Source organism: Helianthus annuus, chromosome 5, assembly GCF_002127325.2.
Source record: "Helianthus annuus cultivar XRQ/B chromosome 5, HanXRQr2.0-SUNRISE, whole genome shotgun sequence".
NCBI lineage: Eukaryota > Viridiplantae > Streptophyta > Magnoliopsida > Asterales > Asteraceae > Helianthus > Helianthus annuus.
In genome coordinates, this window is record NC_035437.2 from 112,273,787 (window position 1) to 112,300,165 (window position 26,379).

Here is a 26,379-nt window from a genome sequence, read left to right on the forward strand (position 1 = left end):
CAAAATGACAACAAAATAGAAAAGTCAGGGACCCAGAGGCAAAAAAAAAACTATTTGAACTAAAATGACAAATTTAGACAAAACTTAAGGACTAAAATGGCAATTTACTCTTCAAAAAATAAAAAAGCATCAAAGCACCATCACCATTCAACCTTTGTAACAGCAAACAACATCACTAATTCATTTGAAAAATGAAGACGAAGAAGGGATTGGTGGGGGTCTTCTTGTTTGTTGTGGTGTAGGGTTTGTTCTTGATATCCAGATTCCAGATTTCAGATGATGAACATTGAATGAAATTGAAAGGTTTTGTTAATGTTCCTACTTTCAATGAAGTAAGTTATTTTAACATTATCTTTGACTAATAATTATATGTTTATATAGTTAAAAAGTTATATCTTTATTTTTAATATCAATAAAAAACAAAAATGGAAAAGGATTGAAATGCCCCTTATGTGAGGGGCACATGATATGGTTTTAACGTTGACAATGGATGTTGTTTAAGGCGCGAAGTGAAACGGAGATAAGTTAAATAGATCAGGGAAAAAAATATCACTTCTTAAACAATTTGGACAAAAACATTAAAATGATCAAACCATAAAAGATAAAGAGTAAAACAAAAGTTAACTCGTAAGAAAATGGACCACTTGTAGCTAGAAAGAAAAAAGAAAGAAACTTACTTTCCGTAAGAAAGATCCAAACTCAACAACACCCATTATTCTTATGCCATGATACCACCACCACCTCCTCTACATTACATGCTTTCTATACACTCAACACTCTTTCAATTCAACAACACATTTTCACTCCAACTATTCCCTTTTTCAGTCTCTATACACTCATACTCTTTCAATTCAACAACACATTTTCACTCCAACTATCCCCTTTTTCACAATTCTCCTAAACTCAACTAACTCATGGGTGTTCCAATTCCACCCGATAATCTGACCCAAAAAGCAGCCATGATGAGAGAATCACTGCACAAGACTCAATCAATCACTGATAACATGGTTTCCATTTTGGGTTCTTTTGATCACCGTTTATCTGCCCTTGAATCAGCCATGCGTCCAACTCAGGTACATTTTCATCAGTATTTTTTTTTTCTAACTTTACTAAATAGTAAGTAATAAATACCCATTTTTTGTATTTCTTTGAATTGTGAGAAAATGTATGTGGGTGTGTTTGGCTTTGAGGTTTAGGGGAAAAAAGGTGGAACCTTGATCTACTTTGTGTTAGCTGGATAAATAAATAAATAGCTTTATGCGTTTTGTATGAACAAGAATCTCTAGTTTGTTTTTTTTTTTTTTTTTTTTTTTTTTTTTTTTTTTGGGAAGCAAGAAATAAATATAGATGTAATTCTAAATTTGTCAGGAATTGTCAAATTTTTTTAATTACAAACCGGGATTAAATGCTGAAATTAAGGACTTTAATGGTTGTTTTTGCATAGTGAACTAATTGTCATTGATTTCCTTTTATAGCTCAGTGACATCTTATCTTGGGATGGGATAAAGCTTGGTACCATTAGGTCCTGGGTTCGATTCCCACAAGGGGGTTTTTCCCAAATTTATTGGGTTTCCTCCTAAACTGGTCTATATGCATTATTGTCTAATAGAGATGAATATGATCAGGTGGTTACACTGGTGGCACAATGATACTCTAGTGGTCCGTCAGTGATCCAAATTTGTCGTTCAAAAAAAATAAATAAATAACCAAATAAATAAATGTGAGAGTTATGACATCCAATGATTTACATGTTTTAGACTAAAAATAGAAAGAATGAAAATAGCTAAAATTTGGGGAAAGTATTGCTGATTCAATGGGAGCCCTTATTGATGGAATTCGGGCTCGACGGCTAGGCTAACCACATGATCTGGCTCGTCGAGACCTTTTCAGCTAGTCCAGGCAAGAGTCTGCTAACTCTTGGATCAGATCCTTATAGTTTTCTCTTCGACTTAACGATCATAGTTATATAAATATACATTCTTAAGGCCACAACTTTAATTGAAATTTGGGTGTGCAATAACAATCAATTTTGGATACAATGAGATATTGTAGGTGCAAAAGGAGAAATTCCATATTACTTGACAATTATTTTTTTGTCAAAAGTCTTTTTTGTTTTTTTTGTTTTTTTGTTTTTTTTTTTTGTGAAAGATAATTGCGATTATGCATTTGATCTAGACTTCACACTAGTTCTACGCATTATGTTTTTATCGTAGATAAGGACACATGGTATACGTAGAGCTCATGAGAACATTGATAAGACCTTGAAGGCTGCTAATGTTATATTGAACAAATTCGATCTTTCTCGTGAGGTTGGTTTTTCTTAACTAATCATTTCTTTATAAAGGTGGAAATTTCAAATTATGGCCCATCTGTATGGAAACGAGCCAATTTGGGTTCATATTTTGTCGGTAACGGGTCAAACATGTTAAAAGCTTACAACGTCCTAAATCATCGTATTTAAAAGAAACTACATTATTATTATTTTTATAAAGTTAACGTGATGTAAGTATTAAAAAAATAGACAAAAAAGTTTTTATAAAGTTAACGTGATGCACAACGTGACTTGATCCGATCCGTTCGACTTGAACTCATGTTTGACCCGTTATCCCACCTGCCAGACCCACCCATTTCGCCACCTCTAGTTTCTTATATATTTTATGAAATGTGTTATGTGAGGAGTATTTATGTTTCTAACTTGTAGGCTGAGGCTAAAATACTTAAAGGCCCACGTGAGAATCTTGAAGGCTATCTTGAAGCTATTGAGCAACTAAGAAGCAATATTCGGTTTTTTACCGACAACAAAAGCTTTAAGAGCAGCGATGGGGTGGTCAACCATGCGAATAATTTGCTTTCCAAGGCTATCTCCAAATTGGAACATGAATTTAAGCAGCTATTATCATCATACAGGTTCGTTCGACTAATTGAAACCTATGCAGTTAATATCGGTGATATATCAGTTATCGCCCCCATGTAAAATATCGGTACCGATACTCCCTACTTGCTACATTTGTTAGTGTTTTGCAAGTTGCAAAAGGTTAATTTGTTAATGGTAGGAGAGTATATTGAATTGTTAGGGTTAAATTGCTATATATATAAATTTTGCATGATATTAAAAATACCGATATCCCACCACGATAACCTATATCTCAAATATCTCTCCTTGACCGATATCCGATATTTTACCGCATTAACTACAAACGGGTTGACCTGGAACACTTTTTGTCCAAAAATTATTGTGTTGGGAAAAGATGATTACAAAAAAGATATGGTTTTATAGTAACCATGGGCGAATTTCGACCCGTTTCCTGTTACTGTTACGCTAAATTACTTGAAATTCACCCATTTGAACCAAAAGAAATATAACTAACCTGAATCGACCCGTTTCCTGTTAAGCATTGTTGATGTTTATTTATTTAGAGGTGGTATTTTCGAACCGTTTACCTATACATGAGTCGATTTGGGTTATGTTGGTTGAACAGGTTGAAAGTCGTCTTCAAGTATATTTAGATGCATAAAAACTTCTGAAACCGCTTTATTTACAAGTTAGGTTATTTTTGTAATACTACGGTTTTAGTAATCATATTTTTCACATTAATAGTCTTAAAAATTTGAAAGTGGATAAATAAAGTGTTTGCGGGTTGACCAACCAACCTGTTTTGACAAACTACCCACTATGACTCATTACCTCACCAACTCTATAAATGGGTTTGCCTGGGACTAGAGCTGTAAACGGTTCACGAACTGATCGCTGAACGTTCGGTTCGTTTACATCCCTAACTGGGACTAAACGGGTTCATGTCGTACACAAGTTGACACGACTTATCCGTTTAATAAACGGGTCACACAGGGGTGACCTGACAACCAGTTTTTAACTTGCCAACCTGTTTAATATAGTATTATATAAATTATATAAATTAATCCGTCAACCCTGCCACAACATGTTGACCCGACAACCTGTTTATATAACCAGTTTACTCAGGTCATGTACGGATACATGTATCCGGCTTACGGTTAAAATTTTCGACACGATTAAGTGATCAAATCGTGTTCAGGTGGGTTATACGAACCTCAACCCGAACCCGTCACGGATTACTACACTTATGTTGATGAATACCGTAATTAACTAATTTTCATAAAATAATTTTTTTTTCAGCAAACCTGTGGAACCCGATCGGTTATACGAGTGCCTACCTAATTCTCTAAGGCCATCATCTGGATCACCTGACCCGAGTGGCAAGAACCCTTCTAATAGCCGTACGGGTCCCACCACTGCAGAAAACGCTGTTTATAATCCTCCGGTTCTGATACCACCTAGGGTTCTACCCCTGCTTCATGATTTAGCTCAACATATGGTGCATGCTGGTCACACTCAGCAGTGTTTGATTATTTACAGGTAAAAATAACTATCTTTATTGATACTTTTTTTAATGGTTGTTGGTAGAGGCATTAAAATGGCAGGTCAAGTAGTTTGGTTAACAGTCAAATCGGGTCGGGCCACAATGAGGATCTTTTTGTTACAAAATCGAAACGGCTAGGGGTGGTTATTTTTTGGTACAGGTCGAAACACTTTCTGTCTGATAAAATTTTAATTTTTTTTTTTCTAATAAAGAGTGAGTGTGTCAAATATATACACAAAAGCTCTGTTATCTCGATAATAATCTATCTATTCTGGAATTATTGGAATGGTTATTGGATGGGTCACAACAAATTGAGTAATTGGTCAAAACGGTTTCAAGTCGAACCGATGAAACGGGTAACCTTTTGGTACATGTCGAAACGGGTAGGGGTTGACCCAGAACACTTTTTTTTTCCAAAAAAATTACTTTTAACTATTGATCAACAGTTGGTGTGCCAAATTTAGGGGTGTGAATTTCTGACACAACCCGAAAACACGATACGAACCTAACACGAAATTTACGGGTTTGGGTTTAGTCTAAATAGTTTTGTTTTTTTGCAATAAATTTTAAATTTAATATATGAATTTACGGAAAAAAATTAACAAATAAAAAATTCGGGTTGAACGGGTCGTGTTCTTATCAACCTGCGAATATTCGGCTCGTGTTCGGGTTCTCATATGTATGACACAATTTTCAGGTTCGTCTAAAATTTTTGGGTTCGGGTCGGGTTGGACCCGCCAACCTGCGAACACGACCCGTTTAGTACCCCTTGCCAAATTACAAAACTTCTATTGTTTCAATGATACCTAGTTGTATTGATTCAGTGATTTAGGAGGTTTTATGTATTTTAAAGACGCTTTGTGATAATTTTCGACCTCTTTGACCCCTTCAGTCCGTTTTCTTTTAAGTTAATAATATTGTTCAAACCTTTTGTTTGTTGGAAGTATTGTTTCAATAACTGAAGGACACATTAAAAAATAACAAGTTAATTTATGTTGTTACCTATATGGGCCCATGTTCTTGTTGGATTTTGAAGTGACATAATAATACCATGTTCTTGATTTTTAGGGATACGCGTTCTCAAGTCCTGCAAGAAAGCCTTCACCAATTGGGAGTTGAAAAGCTTAGTAAAGATGATGTACAAAAGATACAATGGGAGGTTTTGGAGCTCAAAATTGGGACTTGGATTCATTTTATGCGAATTGCAGTAAGTCAATTATAATACAAATTGTTCTTATTTTCCCGCGAAAGTTACAACATTTTCATTTCTAGCAAAAAGTTCTAAGTTAAAATCACTTGACAGTTATTATCGTTGTAAATAGGGTTATTGGATTTTAATAATCCTAAGTTTCACCTATTGGCCGATAATAATCCCAACTTTAAAAATTCCCTCCAACGAACCCAACTTGTAAAATTTGCCCCCCAATGATCCTTTTTCTAACATAGGTGCACTTAAATCAATTAAGGAGTCTGCAGGTGCACTTGAATCTATTGAGGAGACCAAATTCTTACATGTTTAAAAAGGATCAATGGGGGCCAAACTTTTACAAGTTGGGATCGTTGGAGGGAATTTTTAAAGTTCGGATTATTATCGGCCAACAGGTGGAACTTAGGATTATTAAAATCCAACACCCCTTGTAAATAAGACTAATTGCATTGATAAACTCAATTTTTTTACTCAAAGGATATTTTTGGTATTTTATAAATACTCCTTTTTGTCCCATGAAAGTTGCAACATTTTTTCTTCTAGAAAAGATTCAAAGTTAAAACTATTTACTTGCTCATTATGATCATTGAATATAAAGCTAATGTCATTATTTACTTCATTTTTTTGAGTAAAATGCCATTTTCGTCCCTGAGGTCTGGCTAGTTTTGTGACTTTAATCCTAAGGTTTGTTTTTCCGCATATGGATCCAAAAGGTTTGAAATCTTGCCATTTTCATCCGGCTCGTTAACTCCATCCATTTTTCTCCGTTAAGTCTGGGGTATTTCGGTCTTTTTTGTTAACTTAGAGGGCCATTTGGTCTTTTTCACTTTATGTACAAGCATTTAGCATAATGTACAAGTATTCAAAAGACCAAATTCCCGTTTAAGCTAACAAAAAAGACTGAAATACCCCTAACTTAACGGAGAAAAATGGATGGAGTTAACAAGCTTGATGAGAATGGCAAGATTTTAAACCTTTTGTATCCAGATGCGAAAAAACAAACCTTTGGATGAATGTTAACTGGCTAAACCTCAGGGACGGAAATGGCATTTTAATCTTTTTTTTTTCTATTCTTTGAAAGGGTATTTTAGGTGTTTGACAAATATTGATCAACATTTTAGTGTTTATTGAATCAATCTTGAGGAACCTGTTAATTATGTCAAACAGGTAAAATTATTATTTGCTGCTGAAAGAAAAGTTTGTGATCAAATGTTTGACGGCATTGATTCCCTTAAGGACCAGTGTTTTGCTGATGTCACTAAAGGTAGTGTTGCAATGTTACTTAGTTTTGGAGATGCAATTGCCAAAAGCAAAAGATCACCCGAGAAATTATTTGTGCTTCTTGACATGTATGAGATTATGCGCGAGCTTCACTCCGAGGTATGTGTGTATGTATGTCGTCTGTGTTTGTTTTATATTCATAACGACACAGATCGAAAAATGTAGTTGATGATCACATTAAGCTATACAAAAAAAATTATGAACTGCAAGATGTAGGTTATAAACTGGTCAACTTAAAAGGATAACTAAAAGGAAAAGGGTCAAACGGGTCGAAAGTGGCCCAAAGTGTATATTTGCAGCATTAAACCTCATAAAATTTGTAATAAAAATTAGATTGTTTGAAATGATATAAAGAGTATAAAAAGTGGTTGTGAGTGGAGGAGAGAGAAAATGTTACTGTTTATCTGTATATTTGAGGGGACACTGTTCACCCCCTATAATTTTTTAATATATTTTGAAAGTGGTTGTGAGTGGAGCAGAGAGAAAAGGTAATGATAAAGGTATAAAAAAATATTATTTAATTGAAAAAAAGAGAGAAAATGTAGTGTTTTTTAGTGTAATTTAAGGTGAAAATATGGTGGAATGGATGTGAATGCTTAACTTGTGTAGTCATATTTGATGCACTAATTACTTGTAAAAATGAAAATTCTGGACAAAAAGTGTCTCAGATTAGCCCAACCTGATTCAAACGAAAAAAATTTATTTTGACCCGTTATCTAACCCGCCTGACCCATCCAATTTGCCACCTCTACAGCTTTTTTTTTGCAAATAAATTTATGCAGTGACGCTTACTATTCTCTTCACTGTATTTAATTTTACGAGTAAAATGCCATTTTCGTTCCTGAGGTTTGGCCACTTTTGCGACTTTCGTCCAAAGGTTTGTTTTTTCGCATCTGGATCCAAAAGGTTAGAAATCTTGCCATTTTCATTCGACTCATTAACTCCATCCATTTTTCTCCGTTAAGTCAGGGGTATTTCTGTCTTTTTTGTTAACTTAAAGGGCAATTCTGTCTTTTCACTTTATGTACAATCATTTAGTATAATGTACGTAAAGTAACAAAGACCGAATTGCGCTTTAAGTTAATAAAAAGATGAAATTACCTCTGACTTAACGGAGAAAAATGGATGGAGTTAACGAGCCGGATGAAAATGGCAAGATTTCAAACCTTTTGGATCCATATGCGAAAAAACAAACCTTTGGACGAAAATCGCAAAACTGGTCAAACCTCAGGGACGAACATGGCATTTACTCTTAACTTTTAAATTATTTCTCATATGGTTTTCATGAAGAAATTTATATATATGAGTGGATTATATGCAGATTGAAACACTTTTTAGCGGTAAAGCGTGCAAAGAGATTAGAGAAGCAGCAGTAGGTTTGACTAGAAGACTCGCCCAGACAGCAAAAGACACATTCGGAGATTTTGAGGAAGCAGTTGAAAAAGACGCAACAAGAACGGCTGTTGCCGATGGAACCGTTCATCCTCTTACAAGCTATGTGATTAACTATGTGAAATTCTTATTCGAGTAAGTTATTCAAAGAATACATATACAGGGTTGGGTTCATTTCAGAACTCTAAATAATTGCAGAACTTCCAAAACTCATAATAAACAATCATTTTATATTTAGGGTGCTTTTGCCATTTGTTATATGTATTTTTATGATTACATACATGTTAAAAGTACAAAAATATACGAATAAAAAGATTGTTTATTAGGAGTTTTGAAAGTTCTGTAATTATTTAGAGTTCCTTTGAAAGTCTAAAATTGCAGAAATGCAAGAATAAACATCCAATTGTCTGATTTTACACCTTTGACCTAAAATTTGCGAACAAATGTGTTTTCAGCTATCAATCAACATTGAAGCAACTATTCCACGAGTTTGAAAACTCAAACGACTCGAACGCTGAGCTGGCGTCTGTAACAATGCGAATAATGCAGGCCCTTCAAATCAATTTAGAAGGAAAGTCAAAGCAGTATAAGGATCCTGCATTGACCAACTTGTTCTTAATGAATAATATTCACTATATGGTTCGATCCGTGCGCAGGTTTAATATCTAATACATTAACTTATTGAGTTCGGTAATACCAGTGCTTCATATCTTATTATTAATTTGAAATATATTTTTATTGTTAGATCTGAAGCAAAGGATTTGTTAGGGGATGACTGGGTGCAAAGACATAGAAGAACCGTACAACAATATGCTAATCAATATAAAAGAATCGCATGGGCCAAGGTACGTATTAAAAATAAGTGGTTGCGGTTAAGTATACTTTGGTCATTTTAGAATAACTAGGATTGCGACCCGCCGCAATGCGGCGGGGATTCTTTAGTTATAACTAAGTCGATCAGGCGATGTAAAAACGTTCACCCACACACGCACGTTGCGTCGTGTTAACTCGCAAAATTTAGAACGAAACGTAAAAACGTTAAACCAAAGACGCACGTTGCGATGTGTTAAGTCACAAAATTTAGAACCAAGCATAAAGCGAAAAATTTGCGAAAAATGAAAACTATAAATGACGAAAGTTGAAAATAAAAAAAGTTGTGAGGATAGATTGCAAAAGATAAAAAGTTTTGGGGTAAAAGTGAAAAAACAAATAGTTTTGGGTTAAAAGTAATTTAGGAAATACTTTTGGGTGAAATGTAAAAAAAATCAATTTTTTTTGGAAAATCCCCAAAGCCAAGGTTACAACAACCATATGCATAACCATTTTTTCTTTCAAAACCCCCCAAAGCACACCCTGCGTTGCGGCGGGGAGTAAAACGGTGTCAAATAGTACTAATGCCACACAACCATCATCGACCACCAACACTGAGTCGACCTAGGATCTGCGTGTTGCGACGAACCTGTCAAACATGAAAAAATAGAGGTAAAAACGTTGTACCACACATGCACGTTGCGCCGTGTTAACTTGCAAAATTTGAAACAAAACATAAAAAATTTGAAAACAGTCGTACGTTGTGTCGTATTAACTCGAAAAATTTAGAACTATACGTAAAACGAAAATTTGCGAAAGATGAAAAGTATAAGTGACAAAAGTTGTGAAGTTAAATTGCAAATAATGAAAAGTTTTGGGTTAAAGTTAAAAAAACAAATTATGTAGGGTTAAAATTGCAAAAGGTAAAAACCTTTGGATTAAAAGTAAAAAAATCAAGTTTTTTTTTTTTTTTTGAAAAAGTCCCAAAGCACAAGGTACAAGTTGTATTGCATAATTTTGTTGCTTATTTATAGTAATAAAATAAAATAAAATGATTCAGGCGGTTTTATGTATTAAAAATAAATTTTGAGTAAAATGCCATTTACGTCCCTGAGGTTTGGCCAGTTTTGCGACTTTTGTCCAACGCTTTATTTTTCCGCTTTTAGATCCAAAAGGTTTGAAATCTTGCCATTTTCATCCGGCTCGTTAAATCCATCCATTTTTCTCTGTTAAGTCAAGGGTATTTCTGTTTTTTTGTTAACTTAAAATGCAATTCGGTCTTTTTCACTTTATGTACAAGCACTTAGCATAATGTACAAGTATTCAGAAGAGCAAATTCCCCTTTAAGTTAACAAAAAAATGAAAAACCCCCTGACTTAACGGAGAAAAATGAGTGGAGTTAACGAGCCGGATGAAAATGGCAAGATTTCAAACCTTTTGGATCCAGATGCATAGTTGTCAATAGCGGCTATAGCGACCGCTATAGCGCACTATGTAGCGAAGCGACCAATTGTCGCTATTTGGGTCATAGCGACCAATAGCATGAATAGCGACAGTTTTTTTTTTTTTTTTTTTTTTTTTTTTTTTTTGATGTAAATAGCAATTAGATATAGCTATAAAATAGCTGGATTTACAGGTTTTTGTTAAATATACATGTAAAATAGCATATATACCAAGGTATTTTGATATAATATACATACAAAAATTTTCAAAATTCTTTTTCTTGTCTATCGCTATATATAAAATAGCAGTTGCTATTTGTCGCTATTCGCTATGTAGCATATAGGTCCCTTGTCGCTATTTGTCGCTATTCGCTATTAACAACTATGGATGCCAAAAAACAAACCTTTGGATGAAAGTCGCAAAATGAGCCAAACCTCCAGGATGAAAATGACATTATACTCATAAATTTTGGATGATTTTAATTTTTTTTTTTATTTTACCTGTTTGACGCATTTGAAAAGAAACATAATCTTAATTGACCCGTTTATAAGTACACAGGTCAAAATCACCGTCTTTAAGATGGTGTCATTGTTAAATTTTATTTTACTTTGTATTTATTTATTTATTTATTTATTTATAAAATGGGTTTTCTTATTTCTTTAACAGATTCTACAAAGTCTCTCAGTTCAAGGTTTGACTTCATCAGGAGGTGACGGTGGAAACAGTAGCGGGGCTTCACGAGCTCTTATAAAAGACAGGTCGGTTTTTTTTTTTAATTACAACCCATTTGATGTTTCGATTATTGAAATTTAAAGCTTTTAAAAAAGGTCATCAAAAGATTGATCTGATTTTGATGATAATGTTATATTTAGATTAAAGATTTTTAATCTTCAATTTGAGGAACTTCATCAAAGGCAATCTCAGTGGACTGTTCCTGATTCGGAGCTTAGAGAATCGTTAAGACTTGCGGTTGCTGAAGTCTTGTTGCCTGCATACAGATCCTTCATTAAACGTTTTGGGTATTTTCTAATATCGATAAACTCTGAATTAATAAAACCGATTTGAAGTATGCAACTGAACCGCATAGACACTTGTACCTATTGCTTTAAATGTGTTACATAAGGCGGTTATGTAACCGCTTACTCCACTCTCATACTAACTTCCATTGTATCAGTCAAACACACACGCGTGTATGTAATCTGCTTAAGATACTAATATTATTATTATTGTTGTTGTTTTCGGTCCAGGGTTCTTGTGGAAAATGGGAAGAATCCTCACAAGTACATAAGGTATACGGCGGAGGATCTTGATCGGATGCTTGGTGAATTTTTTGAGGGTAAGACTTAAAAAATGCATCTGCATCAGGGTGACAAAAGGGTATATGTGTAATTTCCAATCTACCCTTTTTTAAAGGTGTTTTGCCTCTTATAAAACTACTTTGCTTAATTTTGTATAGATTATAAAGAAGATGAGATTCGTGTTTTTTGTGTTGTATGCTATAACAGAATTTCAATACTATTTTTATGATTATATAGTATATGAGTATATTCGGTTTATGGTCTTATGTGGTTAATAAATTACAATTTGAGATGCCTAGTCCTTTCGTAGTGGAAGGTGATATAACGCCGGAGGCCACTATAGCGCCCTATGGCGCTTCCCCACGCCGCCCCGAGGGGGCGCTATACCCCTCCAAATTGTTTCTCCTGTGAAAATTATAATGGGGTGACCACCTTTGGCTCTCTCACATACACATATATATACATACATATATAAGTCCCCTAGGGAGGGGCTCATGCGAGAACTCCATTTATTGCGAGAACCGCGAGAACCAATGTGAACACAACCTAAAATAGCTAAAAAAACCTACCCCCCCCCCCCCCCCCACAACCCCCAAGCTAAATGCTAAAAACTAAAACCCCCAAAAAACCTAAAAAAAACCAAACAACCCCCCCCCCCCCCCAAGCTAAAATGCTAAAAACTAAACCCCAAAAAACCTAAAAAAAATAAAAAAAAACTAATTTTTTTTTAATATTTTTTATGCTCAAATCACTACTTTTAGTGAGCAAAAAAAATTTTTTTAAAAAAAAAAGTTTTTTTTTTTTATTTTTTTTGCTTCGAAAAGTAGCGATTTTTATATAAAAAATGTTTAATTTTTTTTTTTTTTTTGTGATTTTTAGCTATTTTTATGCATTTTTGGTTGTGTTCACATTGGTTCTCGCGGTTCTCGCAATAAGAGGTGGTTCTCGCATGATCTTCTCCCAAACCCCCTATAACCCTTATATTTCACTTTTTTTGCCATTTGTTACATAACTTCGCATAAAAGGTGTTACCACTATACATGGCCTTATCTAAATGCGATCTTACACTCACCTAAAAAGCAACTTGAAATACAAATTTGTCAGTTACACTACCTTCAAAAATATTTATTATATACTTTATAGTTATATATTATATTAATATATTTGGCTTTAATTCGGGTTATTGGGCGTGTATCACTTACTCTCATATAAGTCACAAGCCCACACATGTTCTATTACATGTTTCGAATGTTTCATGTGTTTCCATTAGATTTGGATTCTTTTACCATTCCCAACCGTAGTTGCCATGCATGCACTCGCACAACGAAAGCCAGGAATGATGATTTACTTGGGATGGAAACTTGCTAGTTGGCTAGTTGCTAACGTTTTTATTAAGTGTGATGGAATGAGTTGTGTTGATAAAAAAAACGTTTTTAGATAACTACCACTAAAGCGCTTGTAGTATAGCGAGGGTTGTAGTCACATGGTGGACATTGGTGTAGATTTAGGAGTAGGTTTAGAAAGTATGTGAATTAGTCGTTCTAATATAAAAAAAGTATTAATCAGTATCATCACTATAGGTTAAAATGACTCAGTTTTGTTAAACAAGTGAGTTATTCAACAAAATGGCTTAATTGATTATTACTAATTAATATTGATATAACCTTTTAAGGGGATAACACCATTGTAAACACTATACGTATTTATTTAAGAGACGTGGTGTGATGATAAAACGTTTTCCATATCTAAGAGATGAAATGTGCAAATTCTATGAAGTGAAGGTATAGAAGTATAATAGTTTGTCCCTAAAAAAGTTAAAAAGATTCATTTATATAAAAAAAAAACAAGCATTTATTTAATTTGAATATTCATTTAGTTTGGCGGTAGTCGTGGAGAGCGTTAGGCCACACAATCGGGTTAGTGGTTGTCTGGTTGACCCGTATACTAATAAACGGGTGGGTCAAACTTGAAGGATTCATACAAAACCTCTCATGATTCCTGTACGTTCAGCTTTTAATATTCTGAACCATCGTCCTCCTGCACTTCCACTGTTCTTAATCCCTTACTCATCATCTTCAACGAACAATTTGCTCAGATCCGCCATGGAAACAGGTGCACTTGGTTCCTTAAACTTTAATTATGTTCGTCAATTTTAATGACCCTGCCTGATCGAATTTTGTGTTGAATTTGATGTGTCTGTCTGGGAAGATAATAAGGAACCCAAAAAGGATGAGCAGCAGCAGAGAGAAGCGTGTGATAATGGAGCATGTGATATATCAAAGAAGGTTGCGGATGATATTCTTCCACACATCCTTAATCTGTGAGTGCTTTTATCCTATTTCTCATCCGTTTCTTCTCATAATTTTCTTTTTTGTATTTGTAATTGTTTTACGAGAGAAAAAAAAAAAAAAGACAAATATAGTGGTTTAACAAAGATATTGACTAAATGGATGATTAGGCTATTGGGTGTGGAGGTGGATAGTCCTCAAAGATGATCCATCACATAGATGTTCACGTAAGCGGGTGTAAGAATGAGCCTAAAAGGGATACACCTAGGGTGTGGGGATGAGCCTCTCTCTCTCTCTCCCTCTCTCTCTCTCTCTCTCTCTATATATATATATATATATATATATATATATATAGAGGCCGGTTATTGTACAATACCCCTTATCCTACAAATTGTACGCGATGACCCCGGCCGTTAGATCTTCTGTCTATCAAACCCGGACTTCACGTTCATAAAGTCGCATGGGACTCAAACTCTGACTCACAAAAATGATTATTCGCATGTTATGTCCAAAATCGCATGGCTTCACAAACCGTGACATTTTCATAAATCACATGGATTCGCAAACTCTGACTCACAAAAAAGGTTGTTCGCATGTTATGTCCAAAATCGCATGGCTTCACAAACCCTGACATTTTTCATAAATCGCATGGACTCACAAACTCTGACTCACAAAAAGGTTGTTCGCATGTTATGTCCAAAATCGCATGGCTTCACAAACACTAACATTTACATAAATCGCATGGACTCACCAACTCTGACTCATAAAAAAGGTTGTTCGCATGTTATGTCCAAACTCTGACTCACAAACCTTGACATTTTCAAAAATCGCATGGACTCACAAACTCTGACTCACAAAAATGGTTGTTCGCATGTTATGTCTAAATTCGCATGGGTTCACAAACCCGGACTCAAAACTTGGACACTAATCGCGTACCAATAGGAAAAATGAATCAGGGACACGTGTAGGGCTATTATCATCGCGTACGTAATGTATGATTAGGGGATTTGTATTCTACACTTCCTCTATATATATGTGTGTGTGTGTGTGTGTGTGTATGTATGTATATGTGTGTGTTAGTATAAAGAAGAAAAGAGAGAAGTTTGCAGGTGGCAAGATGGCGCCAGGCCTTGCCGAGCCGGGGACACACCCCACACCCTTAAGCGTCTTATGGCTTAAGGAAACGAAAAACCAAATTAACGTGGTTGGTAGACGACTTGCCAATTCTACTAGTTTAGTGGTTTAATGGTTCAGTTTCACGTTTTGAACCGGTTTTTTTTTTCTTTAAAAAATAAGTAAATTACAAAAATCGTCCTTTATGTTGACACTAGATTACAAAGTATGTCATTTATCTTCATAAGTATAAAAATGTACTCGATGTTTGCAAACCCCTACACGTTATGTCCTTTATTCCTAACTTAATTATTTTTCATTGTTAAGTGGGTGTGAAATGACCTAAATACCCTTACTGTTAAATAAATAACTAAAAAGTTAAAAAAATATAATTAATATTAAAAAATTTTATATAGACCTTTAAAAGTTCTTTTTATATTATGTTTTATTTTGTATTATGGTATTTATAGTTCTGTATTGATTTTACCTATATGTACCTGTATCGTATTGTTACTATATTGGTACTCATGTCAATTTTACCTATTTAGCACCCGTACGAGTGCTCAAAAACTAGATAAAAATAAAATGGTACCAAAGCAGGTACCGTACCGAAATACCTGTACCAATACCCATACTTGTACCCGTACCGTACTAATATATTTAGTACCCAGTTTTGTTCAATTTTGGTATCGGTATTTTTTTGGCATCGGTACGGATACTGTACCAATCCCATCCCTAGGTGCAACACAGTGTTTGTATGGTAGTGAGTCTAACGTAGCTAAGCTTCCGGTTACGATCACGTACCTTTATGTATCAACATATATAAAGTTGTGTTAAAAGTGTATTGCATCAAAATCATGTGTTAACTAATCATTTTAATGTCACTTATTTAAGGTATGCATCGCGTGCCTCACCTCAAGATTTTGAAATCTATGCTCCTGATGCATCCTTTGAGGATCCACTTATGTGCGCTCGTGGGTAAGGATCATTAATCATATATTTTTATCAAAGGTTTTTTTTTTTTTTTTTAAATGTCATTTCATTTCCCACCCTATGGTTTCATCACTTTTCAATTTCAGGGTAAAACAAATCAAGTCAGCCTTTTATTCTCTTTCAAAGGTCTTTAGTGAGTCAAAAATTGTAGAGTACACCTTGCAAGAAAACATTCTTCCTCATGGAACAAGAGAGGTATTAAAGATTTAGAATTTATTTTGTGTTATCTTATTTGATTTAATAATTTTACGTTTTACAAGTTTGCTGTTATCTTATCTCACTTTCTAACTTCTATCTTTGTCATTGAAAATCCATACTATATAATAATATAATGTGTAATATATTATGATATACAAGTACAACTTTACAATGCGTGTGTAACGAAGATACGACACAAAATGTGAGATAAGAAAATTCTATTAAAGATATAGCATTTACATTTTATTTTGTGTTATCTTCTTTTAGTTTTTGATAGTTTGACACGTTACAAGCTTAAATCGACTATCTTACTTTCTGTGCTCTATCTTTTATTGAAGTCTATGGGGTTCCACTCTAAAACCAATTGGTGATAGAGGGAGTAACCCAAGATCTTATTAACACAACCGGAAGGTCTTATTCTTTCGATGTGGGATAGGGCTCCTCCAATACCCTCCCGCACGTGTAACCCGGTCAATCAAGAGGTGTACACGTGGCCTTAACCGGAGCTGACATAGAGCCGTGGCTCTGATACCATATTGAAGTCTATGGGGTTCCACTCTAAAACCAATTGGTGATAGAGGGAGTAACCCAAGATCTTATTAACACAACCGGAAGGTCTTATTCTTTCGATGTGGGATAGGGCTCCTCCAATATCTTTGTTTCACATACGTTAAGACTTGTATTGTCTAGTACGGTGTGTAACATTACGATACAAAGTACAATCTTATGATGCATACGTGACAAAGATATGAGAGAATTCTAATTAACCTTTTACATTCAAATAGATACTCATTGACAACAAACAATACTACAAGTTCATGGGAAAGGATATCGATATGATATCGCTCATCAAGCTCTATGTAGAGAATGGGAAGGTCATTCGCCATGAAGATTGGTATACAATTAATTCATATTTTGTAACTTATATCTAATTCATTTTTGATACATTATGCCTTAAGTTATATATATTTATAGTTTTTTTTTTTTCTCTTGAAACATAAATGTGGACAGTTGGGACAAGAAGCCACTATGGAACAAAGAGACTTCTAAGGTGCCATTGGTTGGGAAACTTATTGAAATGGCCAAAAGGGGTTCCATGTTTGCTACACATGCTATGATGAGGTTTGGGAAGGACCCAACTACATAATCATAACATAAAAAAGGATAATTCGTCATTTAGTAAGAGGTATTTGTGTATGAACTTGTAAATTTAGAGATGTAAACGAGTTTGGCCGCTCATGAGCTACTAGAGACCAACTCGCTAAAAATTCATCGAGTCAGGGGTTCCAAGTTTGAAAGACATGCTATGATGAGGTCTGGGAAGGATCCATCTACATAATCATATAAATAAAGGATAAATTGACATTTTTTAAGATGTATTTGTGTATGGATTTATAAAGTTTGGCACCTCGTCTTATGTAACTAGATCTCTTTCTCTTTGTTAAGATATGAAACAAGCCTGGTTGCTCATGAGCTACTTTGAGATCAACTCACTAAAAGCTTATCAAATCAAGCTTGAACGAGCTCAAGCCCAAAATTCATATACCGAGACTCATTTGGCTGGCGAACCTAATCCAACCTAGTATGTATATAAATATGATGTATTTTTTTTAATATAATATAGCATATAGATGCATAATAATTACTATTATATATAATATGTGTTATGTTAATTTATAAATATAAAATGATAAATACATATAAAAAATAATTGCATATTTTTAGATAAATAAAGTAACTTCACAAGTATATGTTTAACTAATTCCAAACAAGTCAAGCCGAGCTCATAATTTTAGTCACGAGTCAAGTACTAGCTCTGTAAAGTAAAAGGATATATGCTCGAGTGAAGTTCGTGCTCTACTAAGCTTGTTTAAACCATGGACTATATGTAGCTCCATCAACAGTCGTCTGGGCCGCTGCGTAAGCCTCAATAGCTCAATCACTAATCATGGTTCTCAAAGAATCTGTAGCTTCATGTGTTCAACAATTCTATACATAAAATTCTTATTATCAATACATAAATAATCATAAAGTAATTGTCAGCCATAGATCTAAAGTTATGTTCAGCACACCTCTCTCCAAAAACTTGGCTAAGAAAAAAAATAGATTAGTAATTTAAATCGTCAATAAAAAAAGGCTAAGGACATATGTAATGGGGCGCGAGGAGATGCATAGCGCCGATACGGCGCCCATAACACCGCCCCCCGGGGCGCTATGAGAAAAAAAAAAAGAAAGGGCGTGTTTTATTTCGCGGCGCTATTTGTTCTCCATTTTCCACTTTGGTCCCTGCATTTTACAATTTGGTCCCTGCATTAAAACACTTTGGTCCCTGCATTTTACACTTTGGTCCCTGCATTTTACACTTTGGTTATGATGAGGTAGGGCTTTATGACTACGGCCTCAAGCCCCATAAAGCCCCGGGGTGACGTGGCATGCCACATGGCGCATAACGCCCCTTTGGGGGCTTTATGACTACACATGGCCTAAATGTGTCAAAAAGAGTTGAAAGTCACCAGGATTGTAATTTTAACCCATAGCCATAAACTATCATTCTAATCATATTGTTTGTTTTATATTATTGTTTATTGGAATCCAAGTCAAAATTAAACGAATGGAGCTTTCTTTGTTGACAGAAGATCTAATTGTATAAAGATCGAAAGTTACAAAAAATCGAATATCTGCCCCCCTTTTCTAGGTATATCATTCTACTTGTAATAACATTTAACGGACACATTATTATATATATTTTTCGAATATAATTTTGAACATAAAAGAGCATTTGAGCTAACTAGACCCGCAAATTCTACGTATACTAAAAAAGACCCGTTTCAACTCACCCGTCTATCTCAACTCCTCTACTCTCTAATATCCTTGGTAGCAGGGGTGGAACCAATGTAGAATGAGCCGTAGCACATGCTACGGCTCAACCCTGTATTCGTATTCGCAGTGTAATTTTTTTTTTCGGTTTTATACATAGTATACCCAAAAACATATATGAGGATACTCCTAAGAGAAAATTATGAAACTTCATATTATTCATTAAGCCCAAAACCTGTTTAGTAACAAAGCCCAAATAATTAGTTTTATGATAATTAAGCCTAAATTTGCAATAACTAATAAAGCCCATATAATAGAATAAGTGATCTTACGCGTCTTATGGTTGAAATGGGAACACATAGTTCTTGTCTTTTGGTTTATCGGGTAGTGAAGCTAGCTTTAGTTTTACCGGTTGCAACCGCAATCGTTGAAAGATGTTTTTCTAAACTGAAGATTATCAAGACGGATTTACGCAATCGAATGGGCCCGAAATTTCTGAACAATACCATGTTTGTGCGGTCGAAAGGGAATTTTTTTCATAAAGTAAAAGACGACGATGTGATGGAACGATTTCAAGCTATAAAAAAAGAAGATGCCAAATCTATTAGGTATTTGTTTACTTTATTTATTTTTTTAATATTGTATGATTGCACGATAATTTTTTTTAGATATCCCTGATTTAATGGCTAGTTCTCACTGCTTGATAGTTAGTATAACATAATATGCCACTATAATCTTGAAGTGTTTGTTATCTTCTAAACATACAAGCATTAAGCATATAGAGGCATTAAGTTCTTGCAAGCCTACTGGTGTGCTTCACTGGATCTAACATGGGCTAATTTTTAAGCCCAAATGCCAGATTACCCATATCGGTCAGCCGAACCCATCTAGCATTTTAATAAATAGTATGCTTGATAGTTGATACACTTCTTTTTTATTAAACATAGTACAACAAAAATTTTAATAAATATTATGCTTGATAGTTGATACACTTTTTTTTATTAAACATAGTACAACAAAAAGTTTTGATGCTTGCTTGTTCTATAATGAAGAATATAGCTCCTATATTGTCCTTTCTTCATTTTCAAGCTTAAACTACATGTTGGTTCATTATTTATGCAAATTACCAATGTTATTTTTTTTATTACAAAATATTTCTTTGTATTAGCATTTTTGCATATTAATTATAGACGTAATAAAAGCAAACGGTAGAACATTATTCTTGTTTTATACATCAACATGAACGCAAATAGTAAAAATTAAAAAGTACGCTAGGTATTAGTATATCCGCACCACATGTAATGAATTGAGATATGTTGTCTCACTTTTTATGTCTTATTTTTTTCTTACCTGCTTGTAGAGTTGTAATGTAAAACATAATGTTGTATAATACAATTCTATAATGCAAATGCGACAAATACACGATATACATAATGGGTCAATAGATTCGAACTCACTTACAACAAAATTAAATTTCATTGTTAAACTTATGCTAATTAATTTTGTTTTACAAGATTATATTATATTGTTATTTTCAAATATATACTTTTCCAAGGATTCTTTCTCATCTATATGGTCTTTGTTCACACAATTCAATTGAACTGTAGAGTTGAAAATATTTATGGGGGTATGGGAAGCACATGATAGAAAAAGCTACAATCTCTCACATACACTTTGTTTCTTTTTATCTCATTGCTGACAAACAATGACCAAATAATCATTGAAAGTAGCATCACAAACATATCTAAGATCTGATCAAACATTCTTCATTTTACTTTAATTTTTCATCCTCTTTTTGACTGGTCTTCTATGCTACCCTAGCATTCTACATACAACCCCACATTTTATCTTTAATACCATCAACCCTTGGATCCCTCAAAACCATAAAAATTCAAATCATTGAATCAAAGATAGATTCATGGTGTCTGTATGTATATGTGTTTGTGAGCTACAAAGTAAAGATTCCATTAAAGACTATAATTATCTTGGTTATAGATCCAAGACTAGCTTCCCCTTACTTTCATGCAAAAGAATCACATACAGAAAGAAAGAAGCTTTATATGTTTGTATTATATAAATGAAAGAAAAAAAAACATATAGATAATAAACTTTTTTTTATATATTTATGCATGTTAAACAATTTTTTTACATCTACAATCATGAAATACACAACTATTTCACTTAGCTATTTTTTCATGTATATTTATAATAATAATGATATACTGACAACTAAATCTTTTTGTGTATGCCATGACCATACATTGGTTAGATAATGCCTGCATATGCATTGTTGTATAAATTATTAAAAAGAAGAGTATTCTTGTGATTTAGTAAATTTAAGAGTATTTCCTTTCACTTTACATTGTAGATTATGTGATGGAATTGGAAGCCATACATTGTTTTGGAGTTGGATTGACATCCTAATGTTTTTTTTTTTTTTTTTCAAATTTCATAACTACTACATATGATTATCAAAATCATAAATAAACCAATATATAGTTTAACCAAAAAAAGGATCAGTTTAGAATGTTATAAAGGCTTTTATTATATTTATTTGTCTCCTTTATAATTAAAAAACTTCAAGTTTGAGTCACTAGCATCAGTAAATCTTTAACAACTATCAATGTTACCATTAAACTCTCTCTGTTTATTTTTTCAAAGTGATCATTGGAGCAAGAATGTGTGTAAACATGCAAATTTATTAAATAGAATGCAACTTTTGGCCAGTTTAATGCTAACTATGCTGGTTGCTATAGATTTGTTGATGTGGGGCCAGGAATTTTATGTCACCTTATATAAAAATTCATAGATTTTGTAATATAGAAGCTTGTATTTTGTACCTTTATATTTCAATTAAAGAGGAAAGTTGAAATAGCTTTCAAATGAAAATACCTAATGGAATACTTCAAAGCATTAAAACCACCCTTAAAAGGAGCTCTGTTTTTTTTTTTTTTTTTTTGCTTTTCTTCTTTCCTCTTTTGCATTAATTATTAAAATACACAAGTTTGTTTCAAGTTTTTTTAGCTTTAATTTTCATTTTTAAAATTACCTGTTTATAAAAAAAATTATATATTACAGTTTTATATTTTTTATGAAAAATATTTGAGCAGATCTTTAAATTTGGTTTGGCACACTAGCTTTTTTTAATTGATAAATTAAGCTATTTAGTTTTTTCTTGTGATATTATCAATCTTAAATAAGTTTTTACTGATTCTAGTTTTGAATATATTTTTTTTATGCTAACACAACTGTAGATATCCATTCTCTTGTTTATTACATTTGTTTTTAGTGATTCTAGTTTTGATAAACATTTTTACTTGTGATATTGCCAAACTTTTGATTGAGGATAATTACTTTAATTATAATAGTTTGTTTGTTTATTATTAATTTACCCTTAGCAATCCCCAGCCCATCTTGTTTATTAATATATTCATCATATTCATATTATGTCATTAGAGAACCTTCAAGTCATTAAAGTAATATCATCAATCGTTGCTTTTTAGGAAGATTACAATTATAATCAGATAATTCCTCTATCAAAAGCTTACTTTAATGATTAAAATTAAAATGCATCTCATGCATTAAAAGTTGTAGCATATTTATCTTTCTGAATTAACTATATTAGCAGAGTGTTCCTTAAGTGACATCCAAGTCAGTGACGAACCTTGAGATTTCTGGCCGGAGGATCGAAGACGTATATACAAAAAATTTCTATAAAACCGGGGGTCAAAAATATATACCAAAAAATTTCTATATGAAAACTACATACTCTCCACTACTGAGTGAAAAGTTCGAGGGTCGCCCACAAAGCTACTCCCTTGATTCAAGTGGTGGTAAGTGTCTCGGTTCAAGAGGTTGAAGGTTACAATCCTACAAAGTCCAGGCATAAGGTATTAATACAGTTAATATGAGTAGATTATTACTAAAAGCCGTTTAAAAAAAATATATTAGCCATTTCAGCTTTGGCTGGGTGGTAGAGGCTCTTGCCTCTTAGAGAAAAAACTAGGGTTCAAATCCTGGCATGAGGTATAAATTATAATTTATATCAATTCGTGTAGTTTAGGAGTAGAAGTAGGAGAACAATGTAACCTTTGTTGTTAAGAAAAAAACTATATTAGCTGATTAAAAGTGGTTGTATAATGACGTTATAATTAACAATGGATTAAACGCAAGAAACTAAGGTAGCGTCGTTTCACAGACTGGAAGTCATCATTAACGATTGTTTTTCATTAATCATCAAGGATTCAACTGTTTTACAATTCGATTGACTCTACAGACTCCTCCTCAGCTCATCACACAAACAAATCAGTTCCTACAAGAGAAAATGTGATGTGTGTGATAAATAAATCACTAACAGGTGTGATTTTATACTAAGAACGGAAGCTCTGTTCGGTGATTGGCTGATGTCACCCTGATAGTGACATCTAACATTCCTAACATAAAAGATTCTCAGATGTTTGCAAACATTTGAGCAAATCCGATCATCTGATCTAGGCTATACTAAACACTGATAAGATAAATACGGTTACATTGAGAAACCACTGTTTAAGCTATCCTTTGTTGTAGTTGTCCAAACATCTGTTTGACCTAACAAATGTTTGGTCTTCTTCATTAGAGCTTTGGCTTGATCAGGGCTTTGGTCTTTAACATATGCTAGCCTTCAATAGATGTTGGTACACTTGAATAACGGTTCCAAGTCTTCATCAGATGTTAGCCATGCTCTTGAACAAATGTTCTGAATAGGTGTTTAACATTCACTATCTTTGGGGAGAGACTGGTTCAATCTTTTGCTTATTTCTTGATCACTGGATCATGCTTTGGCTTTTGGATATCATCTGTTCTTTTGTAGGTCCAACAATCTCCCACTAGAACAGATGATGCCAAAACAGATGTTTATTGGATCATCTTTGATTCCTCTTCTTCAACATTATCTTTATTTATGCTTTGAATTGCTTTTCAAATCTTTTAGATAATGAGTTATCAGCATTCCTTTCGAGTGGAAGATTCAGTAGATCTTGTAGATCTTCAGATTTTAAGCTCATTATACTGTTCATTAAAGTCTTTTACACTTCCCCATTTGCCCTGACTAGAGTCGATTCGTGGTTGGCTTTGTCTGAGGATCACTTTTGAATTTTAGAGGCAATGGGGTTTACTGGGAGTGATGTTATTGGAAGAGGTAAAGGGATTTGTTTTCCCATAACTTGACCTATCGGATCAGCTTGATTGGTATCAAGAAGTTTATACATTATCATGTTTTTGATCCCATCCTTCATGGTGTCTTCTTCAAATATTTTTACATCCTTTGCATACATATCCTTCTGTCTTTTAAGATGGATTCTCACTAATGAAGAGGCTTTTCTTGCAGATGGAAGTTCAGATATGAGGGTCTTTGAACTGATAGGTAAGTCTTTATAAATTAGCTTTCTTTGGACTGAGGGATCTTTGGCTCTTAAAGCTTCAAGCTTCTTGTAAGTTGCCCTGATTATTGGCTCATTCCACTTAGCCATTGATTGCATAGTGCCATATTTGGCAGCTACCATTTCTACCTTCATTCTTGTGAGCTCAACTACTTTTATGCTAACAGGTTTTCTACCTGTAGCCCAGTTGGGAAGAGTAGGCTTGATATCTGGATTGAGATTCATCATCTCAATTCTGGCTATTTCTTCCAGAAGGGCCTCAATAGACCATCTATTGAATTAAGCTCTTGAAGCTCTGTAGGGCTTATTCTTCATGATAAAATCCAGATAGTCTTCCCTTAGTTCCCTTTTGAGACTAGGGTTGCTAATTGGTCCATGAGATGCCTTCTGATTGACATTTTTGGCAAAATCTTCAAGTCTATTCACTTTGGTGAATTCTACAGACATGATTTGTTGTGCCTCTTTATCACTTTTTCCCTTGCTTTTGATAGTAGTGATATTTCAGCCTGTTTGAGCTTTAAATCCAGGTACTTTTGTACATTGTTAGGCTTTTTATATATTTTGAAAGAAGAAAGGCCACTTTGCTTATGTCAATTGTGGAGTAGAAGGATTCTATCTCTTTTGAGACATGTCTTAACTCCAATGGGTCAAGTATGTTGGGTGGAAGTGTGGTAGGTGAAGGAATGGTAAGTGTAATAGTAGTGGTGGTTGAAATGTGAAATGTAGTGGTGGTGGCGGTTTGGATAGGAGATGCATCAGGAGTTTCTTCATCATCATCTTAGATAATGAACTTAGTTCTCCTGGTTCTGGTTTGTAATTTTTGTATTTTTGGAGGTGGTTGTGGGGATAATGATGTAGTTTTTCTTTTGAGAAGTCCTTTGGGGGACTTAAATAGTAATGGTGAAGATGGTGTTTGAGTAGTTGTAACCTCTGTTGTCACTTTTGAAATGACAACATATGTCTTGGCAGTGGAAGTGGTGGTAATTTGAGTTGTGGAGGTGGGAACAGTGGTTTGAGTTGTGATAGGTGGAACAATGGTTGTGATAGGTGCAGCAGTGCTTTGACTAACCTCTGTTGAAGAACCTTGGTTGTCTTGGATTTCTTTTCTTTTGATGCTCTCCCGCACTGTGATCTGCAGATTAGCTTCCCTTGTATCCCTTCTCTTTTGCTTCCCCATTTCTTTATTAATTTCTTCTTTTCTAGCCCTTTTGAGTGCAGCAATGTCAGGCTTTTTCCCAGCCTTTTTGACTAAGGGTGGGAGCATCCTTATGCAGTCTTCTTCCTCTCCCCCTTTTGGCATCATCATATTTAGGGAGAGTGAGAGCTTTACATGTGTTTTCAAAGATAAATTCTTTGATGGCTTTAACTTCTGCATGTGTATCTTGATACCTGGCATCCATTGTTTGGCGTATAAGCTCTACCTGCATGGTATATTTTTCTTCTGCAGCTTGCTTTTGAAGATGTAGGTAAGGTTGAACATGGGCCCATATTTCTTTTGCAATGACAGCGTTGGAAGGTCTGGGTGTGGAGTTTTTCAGCAAGATTTTCATCATATCCTTGATCTCTCCAACAGAAGTTTACAACTGTGTCACCCTCTCCGTCAATTCTTGATAGTTTAATCCATCACCTGAGTTAACAGGATCATCTGAATTCCTACCAGAGGTGATTAAACTTGGTTTTATACCAACTGCCCCTTGTTCTTGGTACTGGGGACTTCCAACTGAG

The 26,379-nt window shown here is 34.1% G+C and overlaps 2 protein-coding genes across 2 annotated transcripts; both read left to right on the forward strand.

The window, feature by feature from the left end:
• Nucleotides 1-691: 691 nt before the first annotated feature.
• On the forward strand, nt 692-12,086 carry LOC110943492 (exocyst complex component EXO70A1). The gene is made up of 12 exons (XM_035990138.1): nt 692-1,073; nt 2,214-2,309; nt 2,702-2,907; nt 4,154-4,393; nt 5,466-5,604; nt 6,772-6,984; nt 8,207-8,412; nt 8,733-8,933; nt 9,023-9,122; nt 11,197-11,288; nt 11,403-11,549; nt 11,778-12,086. The coding sequence occupies exons 1-12, from the start codon at nt 915-917 to the stop codon at nt 11,875-11,877; spliced, it is 1,899 nt and encodes a 632-aa protein (XP_035846031.1). The 5' UTR covers nt 692-914; the 3' UTR covers nt 11,878-12,086.
• Nucleotides 12,087-13,683: 1,597 nt separating this feature from the next.
• LOC110941078 lies at nt 13,684-17,842 on the forward strand. Its single transcript, XM_022182692.2, has 6 exons — nt 13,684-13,940; nt 14,037-14,148; nt 16,124-16,207; nt 16,309-16,417; nt 17,206-17,315; nt 17,432-17,842. Exons 1-6 carry the CDS (start codon nt 13,820-13,822, stop codon nt 17,565-17,567), a joined length of 672 nt encoding a protein of 223 aa, XP_022038384.1. The 5' UTR covers nt 13,684-13,819; the 3' UTR covers nt 17,568-17,842.
• Nucleotides 17,843-26,379: the final 8,537 nt, after the last annotated feature.